Source organism: Carassius carassius, chromosome 10 (assembly GCF_963082965.1).
Source record: "Carassius carassius chromosome 10, fCarCar2.1, whole genome shotgun sequence".
NCBI lineage: Eukaryota > Metazoa > Chordata > Actinopteri > Cypriniformes > Cyprinidae > Carassius > Carassius carassius.
The window spans coordinates 2206426-2222172 of NC_081764.1; the positions used below are offsets into that span (position 1 = coordinate 2206426).

Sequence of the window (15747 nt, forward strand, 5' to 3'; positions counted from 1 at the left end):
TATTATTTCTTCGGATATTTATAAATTGCATTTGCTGGTAATTCAGGCATTTCTGTAATTTTATAGCGGATAACTTTGTTCATTTACTGATATTCACATTTATAAGTGCATTTTATTTATTAATATCTTTTTGGTGTCAAATTTTGAAAACAATTTTATTTATTTTATTTTTATTTTTATTTATGTCTCACCAAGGCTGCATTTATTTGATAAATACAATAGAAACTGTAATATTGCAACATATTATTAATATTTACAATATCTGTAATTTATTCCTGTGGTCACAGCTGTATTTTCAGCATCATTACTCCAGTCTTCAGTGTCGCATGAACCTTCAGAAATCATTCTGATATTAGAATTTGGTCCTTGGTTATTATTAGCATTCTATTATTGATGTTTTTTTTGTTTTTTTTCTACTTAATATGTTTGTAATAAAATATATGTTAATAACAACAGAGATTTCTGACTAATCATGTCACACTGAAGACATCAACAAAGCCTTGGTGAACATAAGAAACTAATTTCAAAGAAACCTTCATCTGGGTTGTGCAATTAAATTAATTGAAATGATGCACAGGAAAAAAATTAAATAACTAAAATAATGATATTTAGTAATAATGCACAGATACGTATTGCATGCAATAAATAAAAACAACAACCAAATGTCAAAAGTGAAAAATCTTTAATCAATTTTTGTTACATTTATAAAAGTGCAAGATAACCATGGAGCTATGATTACGAAAGAAAAACAGTACATCAGTCAGAACTATAAAAGATTTGAGAAGCTTATGATCAAATGTTCTTCTCCATGGTCAGAATCGTTGCTCTAGTCATCCAGATCATCCACTTGGGAGACTCAGACTGAGTATGAACCAGGACCAGTTTAAAACCCAGCCTTAAGTACAACGCCACGGCTGCTTTCTGTGTAGACGAGGTGGAAAGTTGGATCTTTGTGAAATGGCGTTCCCTACAGAAGTCTTCAGCTGTTTTGGCCAGCTGTAAACCGAGACCAGAACGGCGACAGCTGGATGAAACAATCATCCGGTAAAGCTCTCCATACTTTTTTCCTTTTTCACTTTTACCTTCCACAGCCACCATCCCCAAAACCTGAGGCCGGCCGTGTATCTCAGCCTCTGCAACCCAGAAGCAGTTATCTGGATTACTGAGGTAGTAACCCGGGACGTCCCGCATGTCCGTGTTCAGTCTCGCTCGGACGTAGCCGGTGTAAAACTCAAAGCAGCAGAAGTACACGAGGCCGATCCAGGCTCCTCCAGACACCAGGGCCAGAACGACAGACTGTCCACCCATCACATACGCGCCGATGTAAAAGAACAGGCTTACAGTGATGTGCAGCGGACGGGTCATGGCATAAATGAATGCAGGACTGATGTGCTCCATTATTCCCTCCCGGAAAACAGTTTCCACAGTCTCCCGGTCAGACGGCTGATATCGCCGGATCACAGCGGGCACTGGTGGATTGTAAAGAGGAATACAAATAGAAATGGATAGGGGAAAATCATTAAAACAGAAAATTATTAAAAACAAAATAAACTGTAATCTCCACACATTAATGTATGTAATGTATATGGCCATCTCAATAATGTATCTTATATATATACTGTACCACATCTGAATCCCTAAAGAACAACATCAAAATATCATGCATGTGAGTAAATAATCAAAGAATTTTAACTTTTTGGTGAAACTACAAAGCTTAAATTAGAATGTTTGCATGTGTCAGCGAAAGTCTAGATAGATAGATAGATAGAAATGTTAGCTACTTACTGTTTGATTTGGTCATTAGTATCCTTTATTTCCAGTCAATGGTCTGTTCGTGTCTGCAGTGCACTGTTGGTCGATCACATGATGCGTGCCAGTGAATGTCTAATATGGCGAGAAGTTTCACTCTCACTACACTTCCGGCTTCTGAACTGGTTGCAGTTCCACTCTGATTCCATATGAGGGCGCTCACAAGACGAGTGCAGAATGAATGGAGGTCAATGGCGGTATACCCCTTAAAATCCACTTTTCTCAGGATATAATTTAGTATGAATAATAGTAATTTGAATGTTGTATTCGAAAGGAGATGCAAAGAAATTACACATTGCTTGGTGTTAAATTTTTTAGAGTCACTTATTTGCTTTAAAAAGACTTTTTAAATGTCAATGACGTTAATGTTATACACATCGTACGACCAGAGATACTGCTTTACGGCAATCCTTCAGTCACTTTGTGCTTTCCGAGAAGGTCTATGGTGCTTTCCAGAGCCGTTGAAAAATGTATTATTTAACGTCATTTTGATTTAAATCATCAAATATCCTCCTATTGCAATGTTCAACATCTGATAAAAATAAATAATTGAGAAAACATTTTTGTTTCAAGATTAAATTGTATGGTGTATACTTCCATTTATGCAAGGTCATTAAGCCACAGCATTTCGTAACTCCTAAAAAAAACCATTCAGTCTGTAGAAGGTGATTCAGTGAAGTAGTTAAAATAGTTAAAATATTAACAAAACAATTTGTATATAGCAATCGAAGAGTCCCCCTCCCAACAACACGTATTGTTATGATCTGTGGTAGCCCGCGCAACCTGGCCGATTTTGGACATTAGCCAACTTGGCTTTTTGCCAACTTTCCCTCCCACATGAACCACCGTAAATTCAGGTAGGCTTCGACAATTAACACAGTCCACATGGGTTACCTTTTTTTCGTCCTTGGGAAATGAGAAATAGGACAACCCTTGCCCACTATTAGAACAATTTATCATTGCACATCTGCGAGGCATTTTTTTCCTTTTTCAATTTTTATTGATATTTAGCACTATTGAGCGTGACATTTGTTAGTTTTTTTTAAGGTGGCAATACTTTACCATATGTATCCGGTATTTCTTAACACAAGAATAACACAACAAGTACCCAAATTCAATTTATTTTCCGTGTAAATTTCACAGTACATACATAACAATAGGCAGGTAAAAGTGCCATCAAACAAAAAAAAAAGTTGCTGCGTTGAAAAGAAAAACTTGGGCTAAAAAGTCCGCCTTAACATTCTGATCCTGCTGATTCTGATTCGGATGCCATCAAGCGGTATCTCTGATCATAATCAGTCCGTCACTGACCAATCAGCGTTCATTAGCAGAATGCTAGCGTGTTATGGGCAACAACAACTCAACCTGTAAGAAATCGAAAGGACATAAGTACTCGTTCATTCAACTTTCGACCTATAACCCACGTTGAACTTGCAAAATCTACAATCAGATCTGAGATTTCTCAACGGCAATCGGGTGAAAAGGACAAATTTAGCCGTCTGGCCCCATAGACTCCCATTCATTTTGCACTCATGTCGATCGCCCCCAGTGGAACTCTGGTGGAACTGCAACCAAAATTCGGTACAATAGGACTTAATAGGGAGTGGGAAGGCTCTCCGTAGATGGGCTCTGTGCGTGTGTTAAATTACGTTATAAGCGGTTCAAAGGTCACAGGGACATTCTCGAATCAGACTGGAGATTTTACTCACTTCATTTTGAGTTCACAGTTTCCTAAACATATACAGAAATGTCCTGAACGTAGATAAAGACGTGTTTGAATTAGTGCTGTCAAAAGACGAATCACGATTAATCGCATACAAAATAAAAGTTTTTGTTTTTATAAAATATGTGTGTGTGTTCTGTGTATTGTGTATGTAAATACACACACATACAGTAGATATCTTTTCAAAATATTTACATGTATTTACATTCATATAAATTATATTATAAATAAATATATTTAATATATAAACATATAATATAAAACATATGTTTAATATATAATATATAAACATAACCTGTTTTAAGGTTGGGGAAGTCGTGGCCTAGTGGTATGTCACGCCACTTTCACTTTAAGTAAATATATACATGCATAATAAACATACACAGCACACATACATATATTATGTAAACAACAACAACTTTTATTTTGAATGAATGATTAATTGTTTGACAGCACTGGTTTGAATATGAGTGTGGAACGTCCAGCTTTCACTCATCTCTGCTATTATTAGCGCCACTTAGCGCTGAACTGTTACTGATGAGATTCACTTCACTGCCTTTTTTAAGTGAAGTGATGAAAGTGAAAGTGAAAGTGATGTGAAATACAGCCAAGGATGGTGACCCATACTCAGAATTCGTGCTCTGCATTTAACCCATCCAAAGTGCACACACACATCGTGAACACACACACATCCCATAGACATAATGGTTTTTATACTGTACAAACTGTATATTCTATGGCCCTTCACCAACCCTACACCTAACCCTAACCCTCACAGGAAACTTAGTGCATTTTTACTTTCTCAAAAACACTCATTCTGTATGATTTATAAGAGTTTGAAAAATGGGGACATGGGTTATGTCCTCATAAGTCACCCTCTCCTTGTAATACCTGTGTCATACACCCATGTCATTTTACAGAGTTGTGTCCTGATATGACACAAAAACAAGAGCACACACACATACACACACACACCGTGAACACACACCTTGAGCAGTGGGCAGCCATTTATGCTGCATTTATGCTTGTTTGTGTTCTACTGAAGAAACAAAGTCACCTACATCTTGGATGCCCTGGGGGTAAGCAGATAAACATCAATTTTTGGGGATGAACTATACCTTTAATTCAGCTTTAAAATGACTTAAATCTGAGCAGAAAGTCCTAAATTCATAAAGTTGTGGCATGCATTGCTTAAAAATAATCTTCCAGTTATTTTTATTTGTTTTCCCTTACAAATATCTAAACGTCCTTAAATCAATATCCGTTTACTTTACATTCAAATGTAAAATTAAGTCTTGAGAAAATGAGCAAAATTAAAACAATAATTAACATCTCAAAGCGTAAACTATTTGCACTGGAAAACAAGACAACAATACTAAGGAAGAGTGTCACCTTTTTGCAATCTGATCATAGACGTTTATTTTATTTTATTTCATTACTTAAATGAACCTTAATAAACCCTGCAAACCCTGTAAATATGAATATTTTCATATTTCGTGATTTAATTAGTTATGGTTTTGATTGGTTAGTGGTTATGATTTTCATATTCATGTATGGTTTTCAAAGGATGTGAGGATCCTACCATGATACATGTTCATACAAACATAAGGTTATGGTACCATCATTTACCACCATATTATTATTTTTTATTTTATTTTTTGGTATTAGTACTGTACATTATTGCAATACTATGCTTATTACGGTATAAAGTCCAATTTTGCATCAAATGATATTTACACATTTATTTATTTTTTATTTTTTCATTTATTCACGGTAAAAAAAAAAACAAGAACAAGGCAAATATGAAGCTTTGGTTTACAGTTCAGAATATGTGAAATAAAACTAAAAACAAAGTATAAAGTGAACATATATGTAAAAATAAATATAAAAATTAAATAAGAAAACAATACTTCGCATAAATTTGAAAAGCTTTAGAATGGTTTTTATAAGTGTCTTGTTTTGTGTTCTCATACTTGAATGTGTTTTTGTTGTACATTGTGAGATCAGTACTATATACGGTATGAATGTTTGAAAGTTAATCTTGTCTTGGGAATATAATACTTTGCCACAATAATTAATAAAGATAATTTCATTTAATTTTGTGAGAAAAAAAATATATATATGGGTTTGGAAAATAAAGTTCTCTTGTGAAATGATGAAAAAAGGGGACAAATTGAGAAAACAAAGGATATATATATATATATATATATATATATATATATATATATATATATATATATATATATATATATATATATATATCTCCTAATTGGGTGTTTTTTTTTTGTTTGTTTGTTTTTTACATTTAGCTACTGCGATCTGTGAATGCGGCTTAGTGTTTGTGATTGATCGAGCGCACGCGCATGCGCATGCAGTGAGCCTCAGACACCGGTTGATGATCCGCTCTCGAGACTCATTCAGTGTCTGCTATCAAAGAACAATAAAACGCACGTCTCAACCGTACACGTTACACACGTTTATGCTCTTTTATTAACACTAGTCCTCGTACTCCTCTTCCAGAAAGCGTCTGATTACCGCGGATCGGCGCTCATCGGCATCACCGGAGAACTCCTCCAGCTGGAGCCGGTGAAGAGAGCGAAGCCGCGTTCATTCGTTCCCCATCAGTCAGTTTCAGGCCACCGGCGACAGCATGAGCCAGAGGTTCAGGGTGACCGCCGGTGACATCCAGGGCGAAGTGAACCAGCTGTTCGAGGGCGACGAGGAGACGCCGAGCGCGTCCGACGCCACGGGAGCGGAGCGATGCGGGAAAGGTGAGCCAGATTTCTGACGTTTTGACACCTGTGAAGGATAAACTCATCCAACTGCTGGGAATGTGAGCCTGGAATATTAATATTCAACACTCCACCCTCTGATATAACCGTCAAATGAGACTAAATTAATAATCTATTTTATAATGTGCATGCATATATTAATTATATTTAAATTATTATATAAATATATAAAAAACTAAACTAAACGTATTTTTATTATTTCATGTCAATTCATGTATTGTTTCACGTATACTAGGCCTATATGAATATATTATTAAATTAATAAAAGATTAATATTTCATATAAAAGTTACAAATCCACATAAAACTTTCAATTTGTAAATTTCCAGTTATTATTTTCATGAGTTATTATTATTATTATTATTTTATATTTGCAAAACAGTGCATTAGTTTTTATGAGTTTTAAGTATGATATTTTTTTTCATACTTAAATGTTTACTTCTGCCAAGTATGATATTTTACATCAAATTTTATATTATAACATATTCATGCAATGTTATATAGACTATAGTTATTCTATTTGAATTTCAAAAGGACTAAGAAAATCTGTATGCCATTGCTTTATGTCATTAAACACACTGAACATTGGGTTTTATTTGTCTATTGCATAGTTGAAGTGTTTTGTATGTCCAGCGCAAGTGTATGATTTCCTTCCTCAAGCTGTCATATATTGCATTCATAATCTGTACATCTTTGAGATTTAATGCTTCTTTATGTCAGGAAAGAGAATCTGCTTGTTTTTATTTGTTCATCAGTATTGCAGTGCCAAATCTGATTGAGAGAGCAGTTTTGTGCAATATTCCATATAGTGATGGATGAACAAATGGATGCAGTATTGCATGTAGATTCTCTTCAGTAGGTGGTTGAAATGGTTACAATGTTTTGCCTTGTCTGTTAGCCTTAAGTGGGCACGGTTGTTTTCACATAATCACACTTCTGACAATATTTGAGTATTTAATGAGGCGAAATGCGTTTTAGGCACACTGCGCTGTGTGACATACAGGAAGTCTATTAAATACAAGTCAGGCGGTATTATTCAGCTGTAATCATTAGCCTCTTGATGTTTTCTGTGATGAGGCTTGCTGATTTTCACTCTGAGAATTTGCTAAGTATGAAACAATTATGTAATTTGATGAGTGTAGAGAAATACAACAAAGAAGTCAGGCTTTATTATTATGACAGGTAATTTGTCTATGCATACTGAAAGTGAAAACGCAGTGCGATGCATCAGAACAAGTTTGATATTAGTTATGTGGAGCAGGATTTTGGAGCAGTGAAATGGAACTGTACATGGGAATATTTAATATGCATGACTGAAATAGATACCATGTGGCCCACTAAATACTAAAATACTAGTATAGGTCTAGTGTTGTTGTTTTTTGCCATGATTGGCTTGTTATTAAGGGTTTTAAGGCATTATTTTATTAAAAAACTGCTCTGGAGCATTATGCATTCCAATAATTTGGATTGCACCATTCGTTTGTACTACAAATGCTGTAGTTCCTGTACACGTGATAGGACTCGGAGTGAAGTTTTATGAATACCTTTCTGCGTGTCCTAGTTTTCTCTGAATAGCAGCATGATAGGATGCTCTGCTCCAAAACCTAGTGAGCTGCCTACCTAGGACACATTTTAAGCTATCACATATGGGGGTGTAAATCTTTAGGCACCTCATGATCCTATTCTATTCTTGAAGTCACAATCCAATTCCAAAACAACTCTTTGTCTACATTTTCTTTTTTTTAAATGTACATTTTTGGAATAATATATTTACTAACATAGAATGGAGCTGTGTTTATTGCAAAGTTTTGGATTGACTTTTCTAATCTTGTAAAAAAAAAGGACTTTATCCCAAAACTTCTGCATTTGCATTTATATACATTATACACTTTTTGTATAAAAATAATTTATTTTAAAAACAATTCCTTGTAAATTTTTAAAAACATAAATATAATATAAAAAATATACTAAAGTGATTGAATATTTAATAAGACAAAATGTGCCTTTTTCTTATTTATTGAGTTTACAGATTTTTTTTAATATCAATTTGTGCATTTTTATTCAATTACCTATGTACTTTTTGAAATCAATTACAAATTAAAAAATGAATCAAAACAATTGCACATTAAGAATTTTTAACCAAATAAATATAGCTTTTGATGCATAGCCTGTTCCAGAAATAGTTGTTATTATATATAATTTTAGAAAAGCCATCTTTAAGACAAATATAAGCTATCCCAGAATGCATTGCTCAGTAAAAATCAGTCTGATCTTAATAAATATTCTATTCAATTCTGGAACAAACTGATAAAAAGGGGATTACTTTAACCTGTTTAATGTTTTTAAATGATATTTGTATTTATGAGACTGAAGTCTCACATACACATGACGTGGAGCACTATTTGTGCAGCATTTGTATTTGCTTCCTATTATGTTATAATGTTATAATATAATGTTGAGCAACTTACGATGAAAAATTTGGTTAGGTTACTTCCTTAGAAGATGCAAGGTTGGCTCACAAGATTGTGGAAGAGAGCTTGAGACATCTTTTCCGATGAGTTCACTGCCAAACATTGATGTTTTTGCCATGTGAAATCCATTGAAGTCACAAATTGAAGACAGTGTCCAAGAAGGTGTAGAACATCCATCTTTGGTGTCGCCTAGAGATGGTACAAACTTGGATATCTCATCTCTGGTTCAAGTCGCCACAACGTTTCCATGACAACTGCATCCTCGTTGTGCCATGATTGGTGTGTGCGGAGGGAGTGCTGAATGTGATGATAATAATAAAACCAAAGTGACTGCTCCCATTATGCACACACTAGCAAATAATGCTGCTCTATCACCCTCTGTGTCCATAAACGAAGCATGAATTGGCTAAAAACCCACTCTGAGTGTTTTTTTAGATGTGCATGGCTGTATATTTGTTTAAGTGTCTGTATGCATGCATGCAAGCATAAACAATAAAATAGCAGAGTATTGGTTTTGTAGTCAGTCCACGTATGTGAGTATTACAGGTACATGCATGAGTCTCATGGGTGTTTGGTGAGAAAGACCTCAACAAGGATGATGCATTGCTGCTATTTTTCATGCTGTCGCTGATGTTGTTTTTATCGATCTGAAGAGATGCTGAGATGCCAACCATGTAGAGGTTCATTGGACCTTGAATGTCTCCAGACGGTCAGAAAGATCTAGCCAACTCTACATGCTGTATGAAGCTAATAGGTGATTAAAACATCCTGGATTCAGTTTAAATCATCCAGTATCTGATTCAGTGTGACCCTCTCTTGTAGTAGCCTCTTTTTAGTGGCAGATATTACTATAATAGTCTCAATATTTGCTGTAAACTGGAAGAATAGTCATATTTAATGATACCAGTGGTGTAAAAGTCACTGACGCAGTGCTAATTTGGTTGTCAATTCTAATCTATGATTGGCCAATTTATTTTTGTTTATATCCTTTTATAATTATATACTTAATATAATTTAGATTTCTCTATCTGCCTGTGAATAATAAATTGAGTAACATAGAAATAAATTGCTAGAATTAATAACAATAATTGTTTCTTGTCTTTTTATTAAATGATTCATAATTGTTACCCAGTAAGATATGAGACAGTATTTCACCCAATCATTTTATCCACTAGTTTTGGTGTTTATTGTATTCAATTTATTGTAAAGTGTTTGTTTGTTTATTGGTTTCATCTATTAAGTATAAGAAATTTATTCCTAAATTTGTTGGTGAATTTCTGAAACAAGAGTTAATTTTATATTCATAAATGTACATTTTCAAAGAACATACCTTCTTTTTCTATTTTCAAGATAGGTGTTTGATATATATATTTGAATTCTTTAAAACTCGAACAATTTAGTTGCTTGTAAGACTCTTCCATGGTGTAATAACTAATTTAATTAATTTCTAAAATATTGCTTTGAATGTATATATATATATATTTATATATATATTTGTATATTTGTATTTATATATATATTTGTTTATTTATTTATTTTTTATACAATTTTTCATTTGGTTTGTTTCTATAAAAATCATAGCAGTTTTGGTATTAATACTATTTTCAATCCTATTCCTGAGTTTATCATTAATATAGTCTTCGCTACTGATATGGTGTGAAATGTAAAATATATAGTTAATTTCTTAATTTTCACCTATTGTAGCCTGCTTAGACTATTTGTTAAACATGTGGACGACTTACATGGCTAATCACACTTACTATTTTCTATCAAGCAGCCAGAAATAGTAGTCTGAGTGCCAAATACAGTATTTCTTCATTGCAATAATTGGCTTAATTCACACACCAGACAGAACCAGGGCCATAAGCTGTTTTTAACCATGTCAGTAATAACTCATACATATTACACTGCTGCAAAATAGCTGTGTTCTCCATCACAGACGTGCAGCGTGGGAGTTTTGGCTGCTTCGCAATGAGCTTCTACTGGAGGCGCCGTAATGGACAAATTCGTCTCGATTGAGTAATTGTTTGCACAAAGAAAAAGAGTGCATCTTTCAAGAATAACGTCCCGGAAAGTGTGTCACTTCGTCCCACGCTGGAGTTTTGGCAGAAGTAAAGGAGGACTTTGTATGTTGTGCATGGGAACCAAAGCTTTGACAACAGATCTTGTGTTTTGTGTGCTAAAAACACAACAGGAAAATGCCATTACTGTATGCATACTGTAAGTAGTATTAATATGCACAATAAACATTCAGGCCTAAATTTATTTATATTATTTGTATTTATTATGTTCATTCGAGTGTTTGCCTGACTACTGCATGTTCATTGATTTTGCTTCTGGATTGTCCCTGTTTAGACCTTTTAACGCTCTTAATTTTAAATAATTGTACATAATATTTTGGGGAGGTATGGAGACGAAAGGCATTTTTTGTTTTCAGTCATATATAAACTGATAGGAAACAGGTCAGATTTCTGTGTTAGTACTAATAAACTGAGGCCTGGTTTCATAGACAGGGCTTAGCCTAAACCAGGATTAGGCCATAGTTCAATTAGGACATTTAAGTAATTTTTATAAACATGCCTTATAAAAAAACATTACTGGTGTGCATCTTGAGACAAAACAAAGGCACTGATATATTTTAAGATCAATCAGTACAAGTTTCTTTCATTTGAAACAACTCAGACTTGCATTTTAGTCTAGGACTAGGCTTAAGCCTTGTCTGTGAAACCGGGGGTGAATGTGTTTTAAATGCACAGGTTTATATATTTGTGATAAATAAATCCTATTTCTTATACATTTTAACCAACTGAAAATCACTTGTTCCACAGCTAGCTTCATTTTACAAACTAAATTGTTTTCTAGATTAATTTTAGTTAACTAATGTAAAACTGAAACCATTAAAAGAAAAAAATGCCCCAAAATGAAAATTCTGGTATGAAACCGAAAAAACTGGATGCACTTGACCAGAATCCGGAAAATGCTTTTTTAATAATTATTTATTATTTTATTAAATAATATGAAATAATTTTGTAAGACTTTTTAATTTAACAAAATAATTTTAATGGCTCTGAATTAAAATATTTCAAGCCAATAAAATAACCACACTATATTGAAAGTAAAACAATAAAATTGTACTGAAAACATATTAAGATTAAATATCAATATATTATTTTTATTCAGTTCTATGCAGATTCCCTAGAATTTTCTAAAAATGATTGATGCAATGATTGATTGAATTCATGCAAATATTTATAATAAATATAATAAACTATGCTGCGATTCTATGCTATTGAATTACACCTATATATATATATATATATATATAGGTGTAATTCAATAGCATAGAATCGCAGCATAGTTTACATATATATAAATTTCCCAGAGATCTTCATGATTTTTGGTGTGTTTTAACCTGTTGGGACAATTTTCATATTAAACAGGTCCTAATTTCCCTTGTTAAACACTATGTAGTGCCAAAATATCCGTCCAGTGCAGTAAATGCGGCCAGTGCAGCTTCTATTGTTTTAGCTGATGATGTGTACATCTCCATTGTTGTCATTGGCTGCTCAGCTTGGTTTCATCTGCATAATGCTTTAGAGTCAATTGCTGTCCAAATACGGCGGAGGCCATTAGCGTATTGGGATATGCTGATTGATTCGCTCTCAATGAGCAGTCCACCCTTTCTTCGTGATAGCACATCGAGCTGTTTGTTTCCATTCTGCGAGAGACATGGAAGCATTCTCACCATTTTAGCATATTGCTGGACTGGTGGCACAGTTTTTGTGTCTATTAGTCTAATCAGTCTTTCAGTCCCACCAGCCGCTGTCAGGTAATAATGTGGTGATCACGAGCTCCGTGGGATTTACAGAAGGACAGGATTCACTCGATGTGGAACGTCATCCATCACTCTCTTCTTCTGTGTCTATGTGAAAACAATTCTTTTGAAGCCTGCAATACTGTATTTTATTATATAAATAACAATAATAACATTATTTGTTTATAATATTAAATAAAACATGAAATAGTTAAATATAAAGTGAAAACAATCTGAACACTAAAATGAACACCTTTCATGCATGATTTATACACACACGCTCACATTTTAATATTGTTAAAAAAAGATCTAATATTCACACATTATGCATATATGTGTATATATATATATATATATATATATATATATATATGTGTGTGTGTGTGTGTGTGTGTGTGTGTTATATTTATTTGTAATATTAAAATATTAAATTACCAAATATAAAGTTAAAACAATCCTTTTCAGCCTAAATTAAACTGAAATACACATCTTTCATGCATGTAATATTATATAAATGTAATATGCCACATGTAAAATATGCGTATGTCTCAGTCTAGCTGAACTCTTGCGTTCTATAATTATTTGATTTGATTGTTGTTGTTGTGATTTTTTTTTTATTTTTTACCTGAATCGTTTTTGTTTTACTGTTAAAGTCATAAAATGATAACTGAATTACCCTTTTCCTGAAAGGACAGGTCAGAGATACGGATTGGATCTGCCGTTACAAACATTGCACGGGCACACGAACACCAAAGGTCTGATAGATATTGATATTACTGTCAGATCACTCGTCTGTGCTGTAATGTCATTATATTAGGGCATCTCTTCACATTGATTTTAATCTCGTCTAGTCTTGAGATAAATGTTGCTTATAAACATCAATGACAGGCCTTTCCTCGCGGTCATGGTTAGATATGAGTGCTGGCTGACTTATATTCCTCTTATTAAATGTCTGCTAAATAAATCTGCAGTGCTAGAGATCAATTTTAAAAGAGATGCAATAACATTTCTGCACCACTAGATTGCACACCAGTAATACAATTTGACTTTTTTTTTGTCATGTCTGCTTGAACCTGACTTGTAGTATTTCTGATTGCTTTTTTTAAGATAATGTTACCCATAACTTGAGAAGAATTAACATTCTCATGCTGCAGATGCAATGAGATTGTAACTTTCACTAAATTACTGCTGAAATTTATTCCAAAAGAAATATGAAATAAGAAATATTCTGAGAGAATATTTTGCATAGAAAAAAAAAAGCAGTTTGTTTTTAAATCCTAACTTTGCATTTTAGCTTCCAAAGTTTAATTACCGTAATGCAAAGAATTAAAAAATGCAAAAATATAAAATAAAATAAATCATTTTAATGTTAAAAATGTTTATATTTATTAATGGTTTTTAAATATATGTATTATTTACATTTATTTAAATATATGTATATAGTTTATTAGCAAAGTGTGCATCATAAAAGCATTTCTGTACATTTGTATAACAAAAACAATAGAAACAATTGTGCAAACAGAAATTTTCAAAATGCATTCTAACACATGAGAGTATTTATGCAAATAATTGTTAAAATTATTATTAATTTATTTTAGTTTATGGTTTATTTGTGAGATTATTTTGAAGATGTCAGAGGAGAAGTATTGTGACTGTTTTAAAACTTTCCCTCAATAAATATTTAATAAAAAGCATAAATAATAGAATATTTTGCATAAAGAAAATTAAGGCTCTTTTTACAACAGTTAAGATTTTTCCATTATGATTAAATATTTTTATTATTATTTTAAATTTTAGCACCCCAATTTTTGCTATAATTCAAATAATTCAATTATAATTATATTAATGTGCACTTAATTTTAAATATACACTAATTTATTGTATTCATTTATAAGTGTTTGTGCATCATTAAATTCATAATTAAAATCAGAATTTTTATTTTTATTTATTTAAATTTGAAATACATTTTATATTTTTGTATAAATGAGATTTGCATTCTCAGTGTAATGGGAACTACAAAAACAAATGCTCAAAAAATAGAAGCCTGGATTCATTACTTTAACACAGGAAAATCTGAGGGGAAAATTCTTCATGCAAATATATTTTTAAATTTTATATTCATATTTAATTTTATATTTGAATGTATTTTATGTTATTTATTTTAATTTTCTTTTTCACATTAAGATGCATCACCTGTATTCTTATTCCTGCATTCCTATATTCAGAAGCGCACGTTGATGAGTGTAATGTATGTGAACTGTAGAGGGCAGCTATCTTCTGCAGGAGCATCACTTCATGGTTGGTTGTAGCGGGGTAGAAGCAGACATGAGGTGGGGGTCGTAGCTGTGTAGATGCTGCTAGCGTCATCATGCAAAGCCTTCATAGGCTTGTTATGTAACACAGCGTCTACACACAAATAAAGGATGAGCAGAAATAACCGCTTGAATCTCAAGGAAAAGCGGAGAGGACTCACGGTTCAGCTACATCAAAGAAAAGACACGCTGTAATGATGTTATGATTCACATCCAGGATCTTACCGTATTGTTATGATCCAAAAGGCAGCAGCAATCGTTCTTGCACTGATATAACCACCTTGAACCATTTTTGAGCCTCCCTGCAGGAACAATGTATAGTTTGAATTATTAATCATGACCGGCACTAAATATTAACTTAGATTTAATCATAATAACTTACGTATGTGGCCGTAATATTCTGAGCTCAGTCCTATTGGTTTAAATGAGAGCACTGTCAGAAATGTGCAATCACAATCACTCACTCTCAGTGGATCTCTTTAGCTAATAATTGCATATTTATATGCAAAATTTGTTTTAATGTTAATCCGGATTGGCTTAAATGATGGAGCATGAGTCTACAGTTAGTAGTTAGCATAATATGTGCCCAAATCATTTCCATATATAGCTTTTTCCGAACAATTCATCACCATTCATCATTCTGTAGACAGAGAGCATGAGCTGGAAGATCTTCCTCCATTCTGGCTGATTCAGTTTGAAATGCATTAAAGCATGCGTGATAATTGCACATCTTCACACTGATAACAAAATGTTCAGGCTCTTCATATTATGATGGTTGTTTCAACTGCAGGATATTGGAAGTGAATTTGCCTTGTTAGAAAACTTTA

General features: G+C 33.1%; 2 protein-coding genes across 3 annotated transcripts in view; one reads left to right on the forward strand and one right to left on the reverse strand.

The window, feature by feature from the left end:
• Positions 1–665: 665 nt before the first annotated feature.
• On the reverse strand, positions 666–1873 carry nat8l2 (N-acetyltransferase 8-like 2). Its single transcript, XM_059559324.1, has 2 exons — positions 1786–1873; positions 666–1469 (listed from the first exon to the last, which is right to left on the reverse strand). Exons 1-2 carry the CDS (start codon positions 1799–1801, stop codon positions 793–795), a joined length of 693 nt encoding a protein of 230 aa, XP_059415307.1. The 5' UTR covers positions 1802–1873; the 3' UTR covers positions 666–792.
• Positions 1874–5916: 4043 nt separating this feature from the next.
• LOC132151506 (solute carrier family 12 member 5-like) overlaps positions 5917–15747 on the forward strand; it is a 147073-nt gene continuing 137242 nt past the window's right edge. For both annotated transcript variants that reach the window (XM_059559645.1, XM_059559646.1), the window contains exon 1: positions 5917–6303. In XM_059559645.1, coding sequence (XP_059415628.1) covers positions 6183–6303 — 121 coding nt within the window. In that variant the 5' untranslated portion in view covers positions 5917–6182. The remainder of the gene's footprint in view (positions 6304–15747) is intronic.